At 35.7% G+C, this 23,325-nt stretch overlaps 1 protein-coding gene across 2 annotated transcripts in view; it reads left to right on the top strand.

Annotated features, from left to right (window-relative positions):
- Adamtsl3 (ADAMTS like 3) overlaps nucleotides 1–23,325 on the top strand; it is a 319,937-nt gene that overhangs the window by 153,277 nt on the left and 143,335 nt on the right. For both annotated transcript variants that reach the window (XM_076851278.2, XM_076851279.2), the window contains exons 8-9: nucleotides 4,431–4,505; nucleotides 10,810–10,967. In XM_076851278.2, coding sequence (XP_076707393.2) covers nucleotides 4,431–4,505; nucleotides 10,810–10,967 — 233 coding nt within the window. The remainder of the gene's footprint in view (nucleotides 1–4,430; nucleotides 4,506–10,809; nucleotides 10,968–23,325) is intronic.

Below are 23,325 nucleotides of genomic sequence, written 5' to 3'. Positions count from 1 at the left end.
GTGTGTGTGTGTGTGTGTATAAAAAGGTGGCACTTAAACACATATACTTCTACAGTGAGATTATACCATATGCATTGTTTAAATTGTGAAATATATGTATATATATATATATACATATACATATATATATATATATAAACATAAAACTTACCACTGTAACCATTTTTAAATCTATAGTCCAGTGGCATGAAGCCTATTCATACTGTTAGGGCATGAAGCCTGTTCACATCACCACCTTTCATCTTCAGAACTTTTTCATCTTGAAAACCAGAATCTTTGCACCCACTAAACAATAATACCTTGTTACTCTTTCCCCTGAATGGTAACCACCATTCTACTTTGTATCTGTGAACTTGACTCTTCTAGGTACCTCATATGAGTGGAATCATACAGTATTTACCATTTTGTGACTGGCCTATTTCACTTAGCCCAGTGTCTTCATGGTTAATCCATGTTGTAACAAGGCTGAAAAACATTCAGTTGTAGGTACTTACTGTGATATTTATCCATTCATCTGTGGATAGATACTCATTGCTTCCACCTGTTGACTATTTCGGGTAATGCTGCTATGAGCACAAGTATACAAATATCTGAGTTGCTGCTTTCAATTCTTTGGGGTTTATGCCCAGAAATGGAGTTGCTGGGTCATTTGGCAGTTCCATGTTTAACATTTTGAAGAGTTGCTGTACTGTCTTGCAAAGGGCTTACACCAGCTTTACATTCCTACCAGCAGTTCATGAGGGTTCCAGTTTCTTCATAACCTCACTTTTTATTTTTAAATAAAATGGCTATTCTCATAGGTGTGAAATGGTATCTCATTGTGTTTATGATTTGCATTAACCTAGTAATTCACTAATTATCTCTAGGCATTAGTATTTGAATAATTTTGTCTTTTTGTTTATTGAACATTTTTATATGCTTATTAGTCATTTGTATATCTGCCAGAGAAATGTCTTTCCAAGTCTTTTGCCCATTTTTTAAAAATATTGTTTGTTTGTGGTTGAGTTGTAAGAGTTCTTTAGATATTTACCCTTTGTTCAATATGTGATTTGCAGATGTTTTCTCCCTTTCTGTGGGATGCCTTTTTACTCTGTTGATAGTGGCCTAAAAGTTTAATTTTGATGTAGTCCAATCCTTTTTTTCCTTTGCTTCCTGTGTTTCTGGTGGCATGTTCAAGAAATAATTGCCCATGTACATTGTTTTTAACTTGCCCTTTAAACTCATCAATATGTTTGTATGGGGGCTGAGGTTGTGGCTCAATGGTAGAGTGCTTGCCTGGCATGTGTGCCTGGGTTCGATCCTCAGCACTGCATATAAATAAATAAATAAATAAATAATAAAAGTTCCATTGACAACTAAAATTTTTTTTAAAAAAAATTTTAAAATAGTGTGTGTGCATATACATATACATATAAAATCTTTATAGATCATATAGCTTCATGTCATTACATATCAGTTTCAGAGTATTCTATAGCATAGCTCTTGATTATTTAGCCTTTCTCATATTGATGAGCATTTAAATAAAGCTCATTCTTGCCTTTTATGTGCATATATATTACAAACAAACAAATGAAAAATTTGTGAGGGATATTCATCAAAGTAATAGAAGTGATGGTCTCAGGGCATTTGGACTAGAAAGAGTTTTATTTTGACTATTTGTTTATCTGCATTGTTTGATTTCTCAATAATAAATAGGTATTTTATTTAATAAAAACTTATAAACTAATAAATAAATATATTGACTTTTAAAATTTATTCTAATTTGTTATATATGACAGAAGAATGCATTTCAATTCATATTACACATATAGAGGACAATTTTTCATGTCTCTGGTTGTACACAAAGAAGAATCTCATCATTCATGTCTTCATACATTTACTTAGGGAAATAACATCCATCTCATTTCACTGTCTTCTCTACCCTCAGGCCCTCTCCCTTCCACTTCCTCCCCTTTATCCTATCTAAAGTTCCTCCATTCCTCCCATGCTCCCCACCCCAACCATTCCCATTATGAATCAGCATCCTCATATCAGAGAAAACATTCAGCATTTATTTTTTTGGGATTGGCTTACTTCACTTAGCATAATATTTTCCAACTCCATCCACTTACCTGCAAATGCCATGATTTTATTCTCTTTTATTGCTGAGTAATATTCCATTGTGTATATATACCACATTTTCTTTATCCATTCATCTACTGAAATGCATCTATGTTGGTTCCACAATTCAGCTATTGTGAATTGTGCTGCGGTAAATATTGATGTGGCTGTGTCCCTGTAGTATGCTGTTTTTAAGACCTTTGGGTATAAACTGAGGAGTGGAATAGCTGGGTTAAATGGTGGTTCCATTCCCAGTTTTCCAAGAAATCTCCATACTGCTTTCCATATTGGCTGTACCAATTTGTAAATTTGCAATCTCACCAACAATGTATAAATGTACCTTTCTCCCCACATACACTTGTTGTTTGTATTCTTTTTTCTTTTTTTTAATCTCTCTCTCTCTCTCTCTCTTTCTCTCTCGTTGTTGTTTGTATTCTTAATAGCTGCCATTCTGACTGGAGTGAGATCAAATTTTAGAGTAGTTTTGATTTGCATTTCTCTAATTGCTAAAGATGTTGAACATTTGTTCCTATATTTGTTGATTAATTGTATATCATCTTCTAAGAAGTGTCTGTTCAGTGTCTTGGCCCATTTATTGATTAGGTTATTCATTTTTTTGGTGTTAAGCTTTTTGAATTCTTTAGATACCCTAGAGATTAGTGCTCTATCTGATGTGTAAGGGGAAAAATTTTGCTCCCAAGATGTAGGCTCTTTATTCATCTCACAGATTGTTTTTTTTGCTGAGAAAAAGCTTTTTAGTTTGAATCCATCCCATTTATTGATTCTTTTTTTAAAAAAAAATTTTTAGTTGTAGTTGGACATAATATCTTTATTTATTTGTATGTGGTGCTGAGGATCGAACCCAGTACCTCACACATGCGAGGCAGGTGCTCTACCTGTGAGCTACAGCCCCAGCCCTGATTCTTGATTTTAATTCTTGCACTATAGGAGTCTTATTAAGGAAGTTGGGGCCTAATCCAACATAATGGAGATTTGGGCCTCCTTTTTCTTCTATTAGGCACAGGGTCTCTGGTTTAATTTCTAGGTACTTGATCCACTTTGAGTTAAGTTTTGTGCATGGTGAGAGGTAGGGTTTTGTTTAATCTTTTTTTAGTTGTAGATGGACACAATACTTTTATTTTATTTATTTATTTTCACGTGGTGCTGAGAATCGAACCCAGTGCCTCATATTTGCAAGGCAAGTGCTCTGCCACTGAGCCACAATCCCAGCCTGAGATAAGGGGTTTTTGTTCATCATTTCACTCTGAAGAGTTTATTTAAAAAATCATTTTCCGTAAGTTAAGGGTAAAAGAGTATCTACTGAAAGCAATTCATATCAATGATAATGTTCTAGTATGGATAGTATTACCAATCAGTGTGGAATTATTTTGCCCATTAGGGACAGAAATTATAAATACAAAGTATATCTCTTTTTTCTGTTATCAGCTATCAAGTTTACCAGTTAATTGGAGGGTTCTTTTGCTCAGTTCAAGGTAGAAATCATGGAGAGACAAGAACCATCTGAAAGCAGCTTTGTTGCATTTTTGTGCTCAAGCACCAGGAAGACTATGCAGGGGCAGGGGCCTGGACTGGCCATCTCAGGATGCGAAGAACAAAGCTTATGCAGTCAAAAAGGGTGGGCTCATGCTGCACTAGCTGCTTGCACAGGATCTTGGTATTTCTACACGTATCAGATCTTTGCTTTGGCACTGGAGTTTACACTTGACAGGGAATCTGCTCACATGAGTTGTGCCTCTGTACTCTGACATCAAAAGATGACAAAGGCATGCATTATCGCCAAGACCCAAAGGGCATGTATGGGTCAGGATTAGCCTATTGACTGTGCAGAGGTTGTGGGAAAGTTTGGGGGCAAAGTCTCCAGCTCCTGAACCTGGACATTGGTGGAAACAATTCTTAAAAAGCAGCTTGCATCGGGCTGGGGATGTGGCTCAAGCGGTAGCGCGCTCGCCTGGCATGCGTGTGGCCCGGGTTCGATCCTCAGCACCACATACAAACAAAGATGTTGTGTATGCCGATAACTAAAAAATAAATATTAAAATTCTCTCTCTCCCTCTCTCTTAAAAAAAAAAAAAAAGCAGCTTGCATTAGGCTGGATCTTGGTTCTTGGTGGGATAATTAGTACCCTCCCTGCTCTGTCTCAGTTACAGACTAGTGGGATAAAATTTCACTTATGAACATAGATTATTAGATGGGCATAGAAATTAAATTATCAGAATATGTAATAGCAAACATGTACCCAGTTTTGCTTGATTTCCTTGTTTTCATGGTTCTTTTTAGTTTTACTATATTTGTCTTAAATTGTTTTCTAGGAGAAGAAAACGTGATTGCTGTTCCTTTGGGAAGTAGAAGTGTGAGAATTACAGTCAAAGGACCTGCTCATCTCTGTAAGTAAAATTTAACCTAAACATTTAAAAAAGTTCCCTGAGAGTCTATTTAGCAAAATGTAAACAAAAACACAGAATATTCATGGTAGGTAGGGATTTCTTTTTCTATTTTGAAATAGTCTGTATCACTAGGGAAATGATTATGCTGATTTTCTGTTCTTATGCCCAGTGAAAAAAATAACAGTTTGGGATTAATACTCCCATGGAAGAGGAAATTAAATTATAGGTGAAATGAACTATTCTTACATGGAGAATAAATATGAATTCAGGAGTCTTCTGGAGATGTCAACAGTTTGGGACACAAAGTTAAAACAAAACAAAGTTTAAAATTCAGAATCTCATCAATGACTTTGGCTGCCCAGAAAAGAGAAACTTTTCTACCAATTCATGGCAACTTCTGGACAAGTGGACTCTGAAAGTGGACACAGGCTTCCCAGAATATGGGGAGTTTCATCAGTGGAGGGCTGCAAGAATATTGTTTCTATGGCCAAGGTCAGATGGCATTTCCTCTGTCTCAATTTTTTTCTGATATCTCAAAACTTGAAGGAAGTGGAAATGCCAGAGGTTATTTCCTGCTTTCCCAAGGTACCCTTGTAGCCTCAAGCAGGATTTCTTAATTATATTCAAAAGAAGGTAGGTCTCTACTAGACTGGCCTCTGGCCTTGCAGCATCTTATTGGGTCTAGTGTTTGCCCATAGAAAGTACAAAATACATACTATTATAACTACTATCAAGCCACAAAGTCACACAATCAAGATCCACAGAACCCAAGTACTATATATCTGCCCTTTTATCCCCTGGGTCACCATCTTAAGTTTTTAAATCATAAGATTTTCTTAGAGCCAGAAGCATCAAACATTTTTGGTAATGTGACATGCATGCATGTGTAGAGGATCTATAACTACTATTTCAGGCCCAAAAGTCCTCTGAGAAAAGTGTATAATAAAATGTTTAAATAATTAAAAATGTTTTGGGTCACTATCAGACTACAATCTTAAAGAAAAAATTAATTATTTAGTACATTTTGCTCTAAATAAAAGAAGAAAGAGACTATCTTGGTGACAGTGAAAGTGAAAAATTATTTAAAAGAGCTTGTTTACCCTTAACTTTATGTGAATGATTTTTTTAAACAAAATCATTAAACTGTTTATAATCATGTCATGGTCACTTCATTCAAGGCTTTCTCTGGAATGAAACATCAAAACATTTTTAAAATTTTCTTTTCTAAAAATTTATTTATTTATTTGAATTTGTTATATCTGACAGCAGAATGCATTTCAATTCATAGTACACATGTAGAGCATAATTTTTCATGTCTCCGGTTTTACACAAAAATGGTTTGAAAACACACAGCTCTTAATGGGAATAACTTCTTCCTTGTAAATGCAAGCTTGATTTTTGGAAACAGGTAAAAATCATTTAGATTCATTTAGATTCAAATTTTTGATTAAGAACATTGTGAAATATCATTTGGATTCAAAAGTATAAAGGGCTGAAAATTTATTATTTATAGTATCTATCAAGTAATAACAACTCAAATGTTCATCAACTGTTGAATGGATAAATGTGTAATATAATTTGGCTTAAAAAGGGATGAAATACTGATATATAGCACAATGTTAATAATTCTTGAAAACATTAGCCTTAAGTTCCACTGCATTTTGTATTTATTTATTTATTTGGTACTGGGGATGGACCCAGGGTTCCTTCACCATTGAGCTACATCCCCAGTCCTTTTTATTTTTTACTTTGAAACAGGGCTTCGATAATTTGCCCAGGCTAGTCTTGAATTTGTGATCTTCTTGCCTCAGCCTCAGAGTTGTCAACTCAGAGGGATTACAGGCCTGGACCACCATGCATGGTCATTATGCTTAAGAGAAAGAACCTAGTTACAAAAAGTGACTTATCATAGATTCCATTTATCTGAAATATCTATAATGGACAAATATCAGAGAAGAAAAGTACAGGGATGATGGTCTAGTTAAGTATGGGGTTTCTTTGGGGGGATAACCAAAATGTTATAAAATTAGACCACAATGATGTCTTCACTGTGATTATGCTGTGTGTAAATGTATAATTTATACATTCTAAATGGGTGAATTTGGGGATGAGACTGTAACTCAGTAGTACAGCACTTTCCTAGCCTGTGTGAGACCCTGAGTTCAGTATTGAACTCAGCACTGCATAAATAAGTAACTGAGTTTCATGGCATGTGTACTATATATCAAAAAATGTTTTAAAAAAACATTCTAAAGTGCAGTGACTAGACCTAATATTTTTATGATTCTAAAGGCAACCCCCAAAAAATACAGCTTCAAAAATCGTTTTTTTAGGTTGTAAAAACAGAATAAGCAAATAGTAAACAGAATAAATTAAGGTGAATACTTTGAAGCAAAAATTCATTTGCATAAATATGTACTGGCATATTAAATATAACTTTATACTTGGGATGGGCACTCTTCCAAGAACAGAGTTCAGCAATGTTCCCATTTCTTCAAAGTGACAGATCTGTTGCTTGGAATATTTCCCCTCCTGAACAATCTCTCAATTGGCCCTAGAAGTGTTTCTGAAAGTTATGCTTCTCTACTGGCTTCATTTACAAAGGATTTAGTTTAGATTTCTGAACATTTATATACAGAATGGGTTTTATTTTCTTGATTTATGCAACCATTTTTTTGCATTTTTCCTTGTAATAAAGATGTATTTCTGAAATCAAGCTTATTTTGCTGTAATAAATCATTCTTTCAAGATTTGTATTAACTACAATCCTTCAGAAGACTACATTATTCAGAACTAAAAACACCTATGATGTGAATCTCAGTCTCTTTGTTGTGAAATGGAATTTAATTATAGAACATCTGACTTCCATCCTGCTTAGAGGTGTTCAGATCCTGAATTTCTAGTGCTGTTCCAAGCCTGGCCACATTATTATAGGGAGCACTTAGCCCCAAATTTTCTAGTAATGCATCCCTTAAAAAATGGAAGCAATAATAGGATCCCTGCAAAATAAATGTTATGGTAGCACAGCTTTAGCACTAATGTGTCTGACTAGCAATAAGCTTGAGAAGCCAAGATGTCATGAAATGAAAACCTCAATTATCTATTGAAGGAGTATTTTTCCCTCCAAGTCCTGTTTAATGTATAGATAGAGATGTAAAAATACAAATATGGACACTATATGTAATGGCCAAAGGACAGTGATGCTGGATAAAATGAACATACACTATAACAATACTGTTCTATTGTTGGCTGAACTTGATATAGCTACATTAGCTAAGTCCGCAGTATGTGTTTACCTAATAGTAGTTTTGTGGTCTTTAGAATTTAAACAGACCTCTTGGTGTTGGTTGCCTGTCTCTGCCTCTGTTGAAAGAAGCTTGGACTGATTCTTCTCAATGAGGCCCTTCAACTGGAAAACATTAGAAGCATTCATTACCTTTTTTGTCATTTTTTAAAAAATGAACAAGAATGAATTCAAATTATTTAAAGGTATCATTATAGATTTGTACTGTGAAGATTTGTGGGTAGAAGGCCTTGATTTCTTATTGTTTTTCACCTGCTGGAGGCTACTTATACTTTCCTCAACACCTGTGCCCTCCATCCCCCATTAAGTCTGCACAGGAGAAATCAGGTGGGCAGTGGGGATCAGGAAAGAAGGATGGTAATCTCTTCCCTAACAGTGGAGCTGGAAGACAGTGAAAGTGGGCTTCCTGGGTCTCCCAAGCCCTAACCACCTGGCCTCAGTAGCCACCAATGGTCAGCACAAGCCCTGAGAACTGAAGGTTCACTTGTACAGCTCTCATCAGCCATGAGTCACATGCTGTCAAAACACACAGCTGCAGTAAATATGCATAAATAATAGAAATGAATAAAAACTAAGTAAAGGCATCTGTAAGTCAACATAGCATTTGAATTATTGATTGAAAAACTACAAATCCCTTTTCTCTTATTTATTTTAAGAGGTACAGTCACTAGGAGGGACAAATTTGTCACCAATGAAAATGATGAGTTTTGAAGAACTGTGTTGGGCTCCATCTCACTGTGGATTGGATACAGGGGCTCTGTCAATCTAAATGATCAGATTGTTTATGCATATAAACTCCACCTTCCTCAGATCACTCCACCAGTCATTAGCTATCTACTTTTGATTCAGCTACTCATTTACACTAGTGAGGTCAAATAATTTTTTTCCTGCTTCCTAGAGATGCAACCAGTGTTGGCACCCTGGAGATCTGGAAGCCCTTTGAAATAGATATTCTACAACTAACATGCATTTCAGTAGAGAGTGGCTTGAGTGATTTACACAAACTTGAACATTGGCTTTGCTCCTTGTATATTCATCTTTGTCACTGAATATCTTAAACATGGTTGAAATAACGAAATAGACTCCATCTTTAAAACAAAACACCAAAACTGAACTAAGAGAAATGTTGGCATTTGGTTTAGGGGATGAATGTCATAGCACCTGGCCTTCCTCCCTTCAGGATCACCTTCCTTACACCCCTGCTCCAAAGCTGCATCATGATGAAACTCCAAAAAAGTGAGCCCAGTGGTAAAGCAATTACTCCCCCAGCACAGCCGCGGAATCCATTGCATAGTACTTAAATTTAATCAAGTCATTTCAAGCTAAATCTCAGTCTAGAAACTTGGTGTCTCACATGCCTTCGATGAGATGGATGGTGTCCAGTCTCACTTAGTGTTTCTGTATTGCCTCAATACTCATAGTTTTCTCTCCTTTACTTTAGAGACTTAACTCATCCAGTGTGGGGCTTACTATCTCTAGCTCTCCATCTCGTATTTACTGACAACTCACTTTGTAACACTCAGTTTCATATCTTCATTGGAACTAGGAAATGAATTTAATCTCACACTTTCCAAAAATCTACTGTGGTCATGGAGACTGGGGCCAAAGTGGTTGGGGTTTTGTGTGCCTGAAAGGAGCCAGGGTTATTCTTCGACCGCTAATGACTCTTCCAGATCAAGGAGCTCCTGTCCAGCCTTTGAATTTTCCCAGAAAAGTTCCCAGCCTGCCTGTCAGGGATAATCAGGGATGTCTCCTAATGCCTGGGATGCAGTCTGTCCAGCACACTTGGATTCCTGCAGCTGTTCTTTGGCAGAGAGAAAAATCTAGCAAATGAAAACAGCCAAAGCCCAGCAGCATGTGGATTGAAGCTCCCTGATACTGGGCCATTTTGTCGTGTTTTATCAGCTTTCCATTTTTAAGGTTGAAGCTGAATGGAGTTTTGATTCTGTTGTGTCCTAGATGGCTAGAGACAACTGTAATACCACTGCAGCAAGTGGAGGTTTCAGAGGAGAGTTGGACATGGGAGATCAGGCACTCTGATTCTTTGTTTTAGCAATGAAACCATGAAAACCTACTACAGGGTGTCAGAGAAAGAGCTGAGACCAGAACCCAGCTGTGTCTGTCTTTATTGCTTCTCCCAACCTTGGACCACGTCTGCTGGGTATGGTAACACTTAAACAAGACAGAAGAAAAGGAGGAGAGGAGAGGGAAAAACAGATATTATTTAAATAAAGTGGAAATACTATTTTGTTCAAACTGCAGGCAAACATTTCCCTGTAGTTCTTAAAAACACTTCTGATCTTATAAAAGCAAATTAGAATAAGAGAGTAACATGCTCCAGGGAGATCTTTGTGGCAGTGGGATGGTTGTGTGTTTAGATTGTGGTCCTGTGCCATTCTCAGCCCTTAGAACACAGGTCCTAAGCCAGCCAGGGTGACTTAGCAAGACCCCACCTCAGACATGGCATCAAACTGTATGCACACATTGTACCTAACATCAATTTTCTGGTTTTGCTATTGTTCTATAGTTTCATAAGGAATTCCTGCAGCTTATATTACTTTTGTAATTTCCTGTGAATCTGATTATTTCAAAATAAAAAGTTTTTTTTCTTTTAAAAAAGGCAAATTTGAGATTCACTGTGCTTTTTTTCTAAATATAAAACTATGTTTAACATCTGAATAGGTAATAAGTGAGTAAACATGACTTTACTCAATCTGTATTTTGAGCTACCTCATGAAAAAAAAATATGAAGAAAGAAAAGTGTTCTCTTTTGTAGTAGATATGTCTCCAAAGAATTGAGTAGAATTGCTACCGCTGTTAGTGGTAGCAATTCTACTCAATTTTAAGGACAACCAAAGATTTGACTTATCTATTCCATGAATGTGGATCTTTTGATATCGTGTTGATGTCATATGCCGATATTACACTTGGTGAAATGTCATTTGGACTGACTTGCTTTTAGGAGATTTCTCTTACTTAAATTTTATTTTTTAATTTTAGTTATTGAATCCAAAACGCTTCAAGGAAGCAAAGGAGAACACATCTTTAACAGCCCTGGAATTTTTGTTGTAGAAAACACAACAGTTGAATTTCAGAAGGGCTCAGAGAGGCAAACCTTTAAGATTCCAGGACCTCTAATGGCTGATTTCATCTTCAAGGTAAGACAATCTGCTTTAAAAACTTCATGCACATGAAGCCCAGAACTTCTTGATTTTCAAAAACAGTAAGTTTGGAGCTGGTGGTGCCCACCTGTTATTCCAGGTATTCAAGGAGACTGAGGCAGGAGGATCTCATGTTCGAGGCCAGCCTGGGCAACTTTTAAATAAATATCAACAAAAACAAAAAGGGCTGGAGACTAGGTCAGTGGTAGAGCACTTACCTTGCATGTGCAAGACCATGGGTTTAATCCCCAGTACTGAAAAAAAAACAAAAAACCTTCTAAAACAATAATAATTAAACAACAACAACAACAAAACAGTTTGTTCAGCAAGTGGTCATATGGAGCACATATCATCAATATTTATGTCTTAACAATCCATTCCTAAATTTTTTCATCCTCAAGTATCTGCTCTCAAGTATTTGTTCCTTAGCCCTGAGAGCTCAGAAACTAGAGACTTCATTTTTATAAAGGAAAGAATTGATATTGTATTTATAAACTCCAGTGGCCAAGCTCAGTTTTAAATCTCAGGATGGTTTTGGTGGAAATAGATGAGGGTTGAACCCACCATCCCTACAGAAAGGAGCAGAGGACAGAGGGAAAAGAGTCTCATCCCCGTCCTGTTCCCTTCCACTCTCACCCCTGAGAGTTTGCAGTCTCTCAGTGGCTGATTCTGATCAGGGCTTCCTCCCTCAGAGTATGTTTTCTGATGAGTGCCTGTCATAAGGTGCCCTCAGAAGAGCTCTTCTTTCCTACAACCATCAGCCTGTGCCCCTCTCTGGGAAAGCTGGGACATCTTCCTTCAGAGGACAGGAAGTGTAGTGACCAACCTCTTTCCAAGGACACACAGTAGGACACACTTCTGATGAATCTGAAAATGCCAAAGACACGAAAAGAAAATGAGAGTTCAGTGGGTAGTTTTGCCCTCTTCCTTTTCAGAAAACTCATTCCAAAATGTAAACGGGAGAGAGAAAATTGTTCTAATTGCCAGTGAAACCTTTATGTATGAAAAAAGCCCATTGCCGGCAAAAGCACTGTCTGCGTTCCACTTACTAATTTGTCAAAGAATGTTCCATGGAGGCATCAGTTCTATGGACAGAGCACGAGATGGGGAAGTAAATGAAAGCTCCCAACTGATCCAGATTTCTGAGATCCAAGCCAGCCCGCAGTGTGACCTGCCAAGTGTCAGTCTGCACAGTGGTGCTATTTTTGTTTTTTGTTGGTTTTGAAACTTTGGATTTTAAATGGTCAACACTGAAAAGTCAAGAGATTCTTATATAAAAATATCAGGATTTTTTTTCCTGTTTCTTTTTAAAAATGGGAAGACCTTGCATTTTATCATAGCAATTGTTGGCTGCAGCTAAGAAGCAACTGCCTCCTAGTTGGGCTCTGGGTCTTGTTTGCCATGATCCACACCATTCCCTGTTTTGCCTCCTAACATTACGGTGTTGGTGGCCATTGATCCTGCTTCCAGCATTTATATATCTGCCTGGCTTCCATAGACATTTAAGTTTGTCACTTCTGTGTCAGATTCATAAAGCACCAACCCAATATTTTTCATTGACAGTCATATTGTAAAAGATTTAGGAGGGAGAACCATAATTATATCCTCTTATTCTCTCTGGTTCATCTTATAGCATAAATTCTATACTTTTTTTGCTTTTTTTAGTTTTTTTCTGTTTGATTCTTAAGTAGTAAACACTTTTTTTTTTTTTTACTCTTTCTCTTTTAATTGCTACTCAGAGACTCTGTATTCTTAAGTCAACATGAAGGTTTCCGATTGAGTAGGAGACATTTATATGATAATAGGATGGAGGAAATGCCAAAAAGATGAGTATTTCAAGATACTGGTTATAGCATTGGCTTAGATAGGGCTTGATGGTGTCTTTTATTGATGCCATGTATGAAAATATGATACACATCAACTATGTACTACTATAGGTTGTGAACCCATGTACATGTGTGTGGTGTGCATACCTCTTTTAGTATTTGGAAGAACATACCCTATAAGAAAATAATAGCAATTATTTCAGAGGGGATAAATGCTTTAGGGAAATGGTCTTAGTGTCACTTATAATATCTAACTCTTAAAATAATTTCAGTTATTATACACCTTCTTACCCAACTTACATATTCATCTCTTCATAGTATACATTTTAACAATGTGCTATCCATATTGTCTGAATTACTGCTCGATCCTCTATATTCCTGTCTCTGATTTCTGGCTTTCTCAGACTTAATAAACAGCTCTGGACTTAAGCTTCAAGTTCTGGAAAGTGTTTGAGCTCTCCAGACTGAAAAAGTGGCTTTAAAAATATATTTACCAAAGAGGGCGTCACACACAACTGACTCATATATAAATAGAACCCCCTTTTCGTGCCCACAGGCATTTTCTTTCATGGACTTGGTGGGCTGGGTGGGAGGGAATTTGGCAAAATTGGAGACATTTGTGATGAAGTAAGACTGACTGTGATGTTGTTTTTCCCTGACCTGGGAGTTGTCCACATGATGTGTGTTTCTAGGAAATATCCTTTTCCATCAGTTGCTTTTTGTTTTTTTGAACACATTTTAGTGTTATCCAGCCTGTGTTGTTGCTAAGACAAGGAAATCTTTGCTTCCAATCACATTCCTAGCTCATCCCACAATTAAGGGATGGCTGTCCTTAATTGACATCCATGTCCCCATGTACACTATGGGGAGGGTAATAGTGTATATGGGGACATGGATGACAGTCGCCCTATGTTCTATGTCAGTAGACCAAGAGCACTTGATCTATAAAAGGGTAACAAGCTGAGAAGATGAGGCAGCCAAGACCAGCCCTTGACAACTCCATGTTGATTAAGCCTAGCTGGTGCACTTAGCTGTGTGGACATATACCTTCATACAATTCATGTGGTAGACTTATTTCATGGACTTTTAAGTAAGTGTGCTATTGGAAATGACTACATTCTCACATGTAAACTATGTAGATATCAGTGGACCAATTGCCTTGAAGTTATGTTGCTCAAATTCAGAAATTTAGCAGCTCACTGCATCAATTTAAAAAATGAATTTCTTGTTTCTGTTCTTTAAGAAGCTATATTTTCATGTTTGGACCTTCCTCAAATATTGTCTATTTTATTCTTTCAAATGGATTTCTCACTATATAGTCTCACCTTCCTGAGTGACCTGTTTCTCAAGGATGGCTTGTCACACACTTTGGTGCTGGGGGTAGTCAGAGCCTATATTATTGTTTGCTCCTGTAATATGTGCATGCTGCCACCAGGTAGCAGTAGAGAGTCTGGACCAAGTTGATGTTCTGTGGACAACTATGAGAAACACTATGTTCAGTGAGAATTTACTGAACATTTTACATCTGTGAGTAGATGTTGGTAAATATCAATTTTACTAAGCATATGTCTCTGATAATAGCTAATAAAATTAAACTAAATGGATTTGATGAAGACATCTCTTTCTGTGGTTAATTTTTAACTCTAGCTAGTAGCTTTTCTCCTCTTACAATATTTATGTCTTGTAGGGCTGGAGGATCTGTCTTCTTTGTGGCCTGAAATCTTCCTTTTTCTGCCAGATGTCTTCATAGGGAGTAATTTTTCTTCCATTCAGATATTTTGTGTTTTCTGATTGCTTTTCCACTAGTTTTCAGCTATTCAAGTTCCGTCTCCAGTTTCCTCCAACCTCAGCTCCGATACATTTTATGCTTTTCCAGAAGTTATGGTGGCATACCTAACTTACCCAAGGACCGGAGGAATCTGAAACTACCTGTTTTACTTCCTCTCAATACATTCCCAGGTGTTTCGAAACATGGCAAGACAGTTTTAGAGTCAGTGCCTGCATTAGATTCCTGAGGCTGCTATACCAGAATACCACAAACTGAATTGCCTAAATACCACAATTTACCATTTCACAATTCTGAAGTGTAAATGTCCAACATAAAGGTGTTGGCAGGATTGATTCCTTCTGAGGCCTACAAGGGAGGATGTGTCTCATGCCTCTTTCCTCAGTTCTTGGAACTCAGCATTCTCCCTCTGCCTTCACATCACTCCTCTGTGTGTGTCCACTTCTGTGTCCAAACCCACCCTTTTATAAGGACTCAGTCATATTGGATTGAGGCCTACTCTAATGTCCTTAACTAACTCGATCACATCTGTAAAGACCCTTTTTCAGATCATATTCTGAGATACAGTGGGCTAAGACTTCACTCTTTTGGGGGGGACACAATTCAACTGGTAACAGAGCCAACAGAAAGGGAAATTTAGGTATTTCATAGTCATCTCAATCATCCATCCCATCCTGTTTCCCAGTAATCACAAAGGTAGATTGACGGAAATTCCTTGGTTAAAGCATTTCAAAAACTATTCTACTAGTTACTAGAATTCGCGCGTGCACGCACATACACACGCACACGTATGTGTATATTTTCAGTTTTATGTTAAAATCTCTTGTGTGTGTGTGTGTGTGTGTGTGTGTGTAAAAACATACACATATATATTTAGTGGCAGTAAAAGGGTCTTTTTCCAGGGAAGAAAGGTAAGACCAATGATATTTGAAGACACTTTATTTTGGGGGCGGGTACCAGAGATTGAACTCAGGGACACTCAACCACAGAGACACATCCCTAGTCCAATATTTTGTATTTTATTAGAGATACGGTGTCACTGAGTTGCTTAGCACCTTGCTGTTGCTGAGGCTGGCTTTGAACTTGAGATCCTCCTGTCTCAGCCTCCCAAGCTGCTGGAATTACAGGTGTATACCACTGTGTCCAGCTTGAAGACACTTTTAATAAACCTTTAAACAGCTACCTGTCTTTTGAAGACGATCACGTGAAGAGCTATATTGAATGAGATTTTATTAATTGTATATATTCCAACTGTCAGTAGTTTGTGGCATAAGGAACACATGGATTGATTAATTTCTCTAGAACCACATTATTGGAAATACTGTAATTTGTTTAATTTTACCAAAATTTATGATCAGATTGAATCTTTTAAATAAACATGTCTACAAGGAAATCTTGATTAATTGGTCACTTTAATGTTTGTTTGAAATTCAGAGCAGGTTTCATTACTCATATTTGTCATCATGAAGTTGGCATCATTTTCATTTCTTTGGTGAAGGTCCAAGGTTATCACTCATGTATTTATAGGCATCTATACAGCCCATATACTTCCATCCTATATGATGAAGATGCATGTAATTGGTGTAAGCTTTGTTTCCTCCATGTCAACTGTATGTCCATGTACCAGATTTAGTGTCATTTTCTTACTCTGTTGCCGGAGCATTTTCACTTGGAAATATAGTGGGAGCAAATAAGGTGATCCTGTGATCAAAGGAAACCATACCTCAAGGAGATGTGTTTGTTTGTTTCTTTAAAAATTATTATTACAATGTTTCCCTCAAGATATAGAATTCAATATTCTCTCTGCTGAGAATACTCCCAACAAAGTAACATAAAGCTCAGATCCAGCATTATAGTTTACTTTTTCCTCAGCTATTGCTCCTATTAATCAGCTCTTTTTACTTAGATAAGTGAAAAATGACTAAACAAACAAGAGAAAGGCTCAAATACATTTGTGAAGGAAACAAATATTTTGGTTCATTCAGAAGTTGGTGTTCATTTTTCCATTTCCTTTAACTTTCAAAAGTCCTTGTTGGGTTCAGTACCTCTGGTCCACACTTGGCAGCTGGTAAATCCATGATTTATATCTCTGTGCTCTGAACTCCCCTCTACTGATGGGAAGTGTTCCTAGGGAGAGCGAGGAGGGGATCTTGAGGAACAGATTAGCTGGAGGTAGAGGTAGGGGAGTCTTACCTGCTTATTCCCTACTTTGCCTACTTGGAATTTCTCATGAGATGGAATGCAAAGTTACCAACTTGAGAAGGACAGGGTGCAAGGAGTTAGAAGTTTGAAGTCTGAGGAAGAAGTATGAAATATTTATCTTAAAGAATGAGAGAATAAATAGAGTAAGGGGAAAAAAATCATGTGTTTCCTGGCAGCATTAACGGGCCATTTGAGGTCAGTGGGCATGGACTTAAAGTAAGTTAAGGCACAGTTCCAAGAGTCATATGCAGATAAAACAATGTCTGGAAGCCTAATAAGTCTTTTTCTTTCTTGTGAACCTCTTGACAAGAATTTTTTTTTCTTAGAAACTCCACAGTAGAACTTTATCACTTCTCACTGGCAAGAATTGAATCACACACCCACTCTGCACGTTTTTTAGATCTTCCAAGTCCAGATCCTCCTAGTCTAGATCTTCCAAGAAGCAGATGTCAAAATATGATGAGACATGCAAGAAATTTATTTGGGAATTGACTGTGAGATTAAAATGAAGGAAGAAGTAGGGTGAGGCTGGGAGAACTGACAGATGGTACAGAAGTGGGCAGGAAGAAAGATCAGGTAGAAGCATCTTAGATGGCAGATCATTCTAAGAGAACTTGCTGAGGCTGTAGGGAAGGCCCTGAGCCAAATCCTCTGTCACATAGCCTGCATTACCACTCCTGTTATGCTCATTTATTGGCTGGGAGCAACTGTGGGAAGCTTGACCTGAACTTAGGGTTTTGTTCAATTATACTCTTCATAATTGTGTGTCTGAGCAGAACATTCTCATGGGTCCTGCATCTAGCAAGACAGAGGTGACCACAATAATCCATTTAGAACAATAAGGATTTATCTGAGTCACATGAGGGAGGAATGAACATTGGGACAAAACTGGTTTTCAGTAGAATAGAAAAGGGAAACAGATGTTGGTAGGTAACTAAACATGACTACTACAAAGAGGATTTTCTCTTTCTGTAAAATATTTGGCCTTGATGCTTTCTTTCTCTTCTTTGTTTTAAATTCTTTTCAGCAGTAAGAGAGAGGAGTTAGGAGCTATTTCTCTTTCTCCTAGGCTTATTTTTGAGCCAATTTTTAAATTTACAGTTTTCTAAAGAAGTGTCCAACCAATTTCATCTTACACAATTTTTAAAAATATAATGATAATATTCCCTTATCATCAAATAACATTTCTACTGTTCCTGGAACTGTGCTCTTTCATTCTTAAACTTATTTATTGGTTCCTTGTCTAATTTTTGTTTTGTTCAAACCATTCAAAAACTGTCTCTCAGGTCTAAGTATTATATTTTAGTTATGTTGATTTATTTTTTTTAGAATTAAAAATACTGTTTATATAAATTTGTATTTTTATTTCCCTTTACATGGGTTATTTTAATGATGTAGCTTTAGCTTCTGGAATGGAATTCCTAATTCATTTTGTCTTTATTTTTTTTTCTCCATTTAGGACTATCAGTTTCTCCATACCAAAGTTCTTAATTTTATTGTGGTGCCATGTGTCAATCTGTAATATTATGTATCATCTTTAATATTATGTTTAATGCTATTTGTATCCTGATTAAGAAATCTTTACTTTATCCAGAGTAATGAAAATACTCTTCTTTGTTTGCTTCTGGAAGCTTAAATGTTTTACTTTTCACTTTAAGGGTTGTAATCTACCTTGAATTGATTTTTGTGTATGCTGTGAAGTAGAATCAGTGTTTTGATTTTTTCCCCATGTGTCTATTTAGTTAACACACAGACATCAGGTTGGTCCTATCCCTGTTTGTCTTAAATCTAGCAACTAGAATGTGTGGATATATTTATGGACTCCACTTTGTTTCATGAATCTATTTGTCTTTTGTCCCAATAGTATTGTGGTTTATCTATGATAACATTAAAGCACTCTTAATGTCTGGTGGTATAAATTCTTCAGCTTTGTTCTTGAGGTTATCTTTGCTCTTCTTGACTCTGCATTTTCATATCAAATTGAAATCAGCTTATCAGTTTATAAAATTTATAAAATTCTGTTGGATTTTGATTGAGATTACATTAAATCCACAGGTCAGTTTGGAGAAAACGGATACATTTCCAAAATCAACTCTTTCAATCCATAAATATGGTATATTCATACATTTTTAAGGATTATTTTTAAATTTCTCTCAATAATGCTTATAATTTTCAATGTATATGTCTTACATATTTTTATTAAATTTATTCCTAGGTGTTTGTTATTTTGATGTTATAAATGAAATACTTTTTTCCCATTTTCTGTGTATTTATTTTGGAAGGATACATGTCTAATATTTTTATATTGATATTGTATTCTTACTATATTATTATTACTATTAGTTTGTGGATTCTTTTGAATTATATACATGTATATGTGACCTTAGCAAATAATGACAGTTTTGTTTTTTACTTTTTTAGTCATTATATATTTTTTTAAATATTTATTTTTTTAGGTGTAAGTGGACACAACACAATGCCTTTTTCTTTATGTGGTGCTGAGGATTGAAACTGGGTCCCGCCGGTGCTGGGTGAGTGCTCTACCGCTGAGCCACAATCCCAGCCCCTCATTATATGTTTTATTTATTTTTCTTCCTTTGTTGTACTGTGTAAAACATCTGATACAATTTTGAATTAGATGTGGTGACAGCAGGGGCTGGAGTTGTGGCTCAGTGGTAGAGCACTTGCCTAGCAGGTGTGAGACACTGGGTTCAATCCTCAGCACCGCATACAAATAAATAAAATAAAGGTATTGTGTCCAACTACAACAAAAAAAATATTTTTAAAAAAGGAGGGGTGACAGCAAGTATCCTCATCATGCTTCTCATTTCAGAAGCAATGTTCTCTAAAATTCACATTATATATGATGTTTGCTATAGCAGTTTTTGTAGATATTTTACTTGATGAAATAAATTTGTGGGGCTGAGGTTGGAGCTTAGTGGTAATAGCACTTACCTAGCATGTGTGAGACACGGGGTTCAATACTCAGCATCACATAAAAATAAATAAATAAAATAAAGGCATTTAAAAAAAAGGCTTGTGTGGAATTGTGTCCCATGCTTTTTCCATATCTTTTAAGATGATCATATGGTTTTCTCTTTTTTTTCCATTTTTCTGTAATGTATGGTGACTTTTCAAATGCTAAACCAACTATACTGCTTGTTATAAATCCACTCTTTTCTACTAGAATTCATTATTAGTATTTATTAGTCTATGAGTTATAAAAATGTACCTCCTTTTATACATCACCACGTGATTTTAAATTATTTTATTTAAAGTTTTTTGTATTTGGAAGATTTTTAGTACTATGTTCAGGGTGTTTGTTTTCTTGCTTTTTTAAGGTCTTGGTATTAATTTTATATATACTGGTTTTATAAAACTAGTAGAAAAGTATTCCTTCCTTTCTTATTCTCTGTAATAGTTTGTATAATATTGATGTTATTTCTTCTTTAAATGTTTGGAAATGTTAACCAGGAAACATTTAGATTAATATATCCAGTACTTTCAAAAGACAGAACTTTCAGATTTTAAAATTTCTTCTAAGTCAGTATTATTTCAAGGAGATTGTCTATTCCAACATTTTATAAGTTATTAGCCTAGGTAATTTTTTTCATAGTATCCTCTTATCTGTTCACTGTCTCAGAGAATTTATAGTGAGTCCTTTTACTTATTCCTGATATCAGTTATTTGTTCTTATTCTCTCTGTTCCTGGAGTAGTCATGTTGGAGGGTTATCAATTTTATTACACTTTTGATAGTAACAACTTTTTCTTTTGTAGCTCTCTTTTATGTGGTTTTCTTTCTATATAATAAATGTCTGTTCTTGTCTTTATTATTTCTATTCTTCTACTTTATGTAGATTGAATATACTGTTATTTTTCTTACTTCTTGAGATAAATATTTACATTTTTAATCCTTTTTTCTTATACAATGTACACTTAAATCTATAAATTTCTTTGAAATCAGATTATATATTTTATATCTATTTTCACATGTTTGTATAAAATATTTCATCAATTATTCAGTTATATTATAAATTTCTTAGTAAAATATTCCTTATCTTATGAGTTATTTAGAATATAACATCCAAGCATGTGGGTATTTCCTAAAAATTTTATTTTGTAGCTTAATTCTATTGTTAATGAAAGAACATACTCATATTATTTAAATCTTCTAAAATTTGTTAAAACTTTATTTTGGCTCAGAATACAGTGAATTTTGGATGAGTATGATGTGTAGTCCTCCATTGTTGAATATAGGGTTCTACATTTATCAGTTAGGCCATGTTTATTAATTGTTCTATTTAAAATTTTAGGCTTGGTCTGGGGTTGTGGTTCAATGGTAGAGCACTTGCCTAGCACGTGAGGCCCTGGGTTCTATCCTCAGCACCACATAAAAATAAATAAAATAAAGTTAAAAAATAAAATAAAATTGTAAGTTCACAGATTTTTATCTGCTTTTTAAAATTAGTTACCATGAGAGATATACTTACACCACCACCATGTACATTTACCTAATTTTATTTGAATTCATGCAACTTTTGCATTATATATTTTGAGGCTAGATTTTTAGGTACATTCAACTTTAGAATCATTTCAGCTTCCTAGTGATTTGAACCTTTTATCATTATGAAACTATTTTCTTTCAGAGCTTTGAAGATATCTCTTCATTGTCTTCTGGCTTTCATTTATTCTATTGAGAAGTCAGCTGTCAGTCTAATTTTTGTTCCTTAGAAGGTAATGTGTCTTTTTTCTTTGTCTGAGTTTAAGTAGTTTCTGGGTTTTTGTTTTTTTTTTTTTGTTTTGTTTTGGTTTGGTGTTTTGTTTTCATCAATTTGACTATGGTGTAATTAGTGGGTTTCTTCAGTTTGAGGTCCATGTGTCTCATAAATCCATGGCTAAATATCTGTCATCAGTTTTGGAAGATTAGCTTCTGTCCCAAGCTTTTTCTTCTGTTTCTAGCACTGTAATTATATTTTCATCTTTATGTATAATTTCTGCTTTCTTCATATATATTATCTTACAATTCTCTTCTCCAAAATAAAGTTTTAACAAATTTTAGAAGATTTAAATAATATGAGTATGTTCTTTCACTAACAATAGAATTAAGCTACAAAATAAAATGATCCATCTTATTTAATTTATTGAATATTTTAATCAGAGCATCTTAGTTCAGATTCTCTCAAACAGAGCCCTGTGTGTCTAATCCAAAGGTCAGTGGAATATGAGTAGCAAGCTATCTACTTGATTTTGTAAATAAAGTTTTATTAGAAGACAGCCACCCCCATTTGTTTACATGTTGTCTATGGCTACTTTTGTACTACATCAGCAGAGCTGATAAGTTGCAACAGAAGCCACCATATAACCTGAAGACCTAAAATGATTACTGTCTGTCTCTTTAAGAAACTATTTGACAAACTCTGGGCTAATCTATTAAATTCATCCTTTGAGATATTTATTTAGATTATTGTACTTTTCATTCTGTTTCTGTGAAATGATCCATCTTATTTAATTTATTGAATATTTTAATCAGAGCATCTTGGTTCAGATTCTCTCAAACAGAGCCCAAGGCAAAAGCTATGTTCCAACACTGATATTTTATGACCATGGGAGTAGCATGAGATGTTGCTAGGGTTCTCCAGCAAAGAAACAAAGATGTGAAGCCAAGGCTTAGGTGGGGAGGGGGTAACAGTGCCATACTTAAGTTTTAAGTTTCTCTTATTTACTGCCAATATCTAGATTTCCTGTAATTTTAAATTCTTTTCTCCATATTCTTTTCTCAGTTTTAAACTTTATTTTCGTATGCCTTGTTATTTTTAAAGTCTGTGTTGCATATTTTAGATGAAAGATTATAGATACAGTTTGTGTCTGGACTATTTTTGCTTCTAGAAGACAGCTAGGTTAGGAGCCAATCGCCTTCATCTAACAAGGAATTGAAATAATTTGAACCTGGGCTTCATTCCCTTTTAAAGTTGGTCTATATTCAGTTTCCTTTTTTTTTTTTTTTTGTACTGGGCATTAAACCCAGGGGTACTTTACCACTTAGCTACATCTCCATCCCTTTTTAATTTTTATTTTGAGACAGGGTCTTGCTAAATTTCTGAGGCTATCCAGTTTGCTTTTATTCCTACAACAGAGCCTTCTTGGGTCCCAGCTGTGAGCCTGGGGTATTTACTTATTCCCCTCACCTTGGCAGGTCATGGGCTCCAGTTTTTGCCTCCCCAGCAACATTAATCTGATGACAGGTCTGCACAGTTTCTCAGCCTCTCAGTCACCACTTGCAACCTGGAAAATGCCTCAAGTTGAAAGGTGGTGCCAAACCTAGTGCCAAATGTGCTCACGTTTCTGGGCTTTTTTTCCTGTCTGGGATCTTAACCCTGCATATCTTCACTAGCATGGTAGTTCCCTGATACCTTAAAATACATTTGAAAATATTCTATGCAGTATTTTTACTTATTCTCTACAGGAGAATTCATCAGAAACAAGCCATTCTGCAATAGTCAGCAGCAAAACACCTTCGTGTGTTTCTGTCTCTCTAACCCT

Source organism: Callospermophilus lateralis, chromosome 3 (genome assembly GCF_048772815.1).
Source record: "Callospermophilus lateralis isolate mCalLat2 chromosome 3, mCalLat2.hap1, whole genome shotgun sequence".
Taxonomy (NCBI): Eukaryota; Metazoa; Chordata; class Mammalia; order Rodentia; family Sciuridae; genus Callospermophilus; species Callospermophilus lateralis.
Note: the sequence above shows the minus strand (reverse complement) of the source record. Positions and strands in the feature narration are given on the sequence as shown.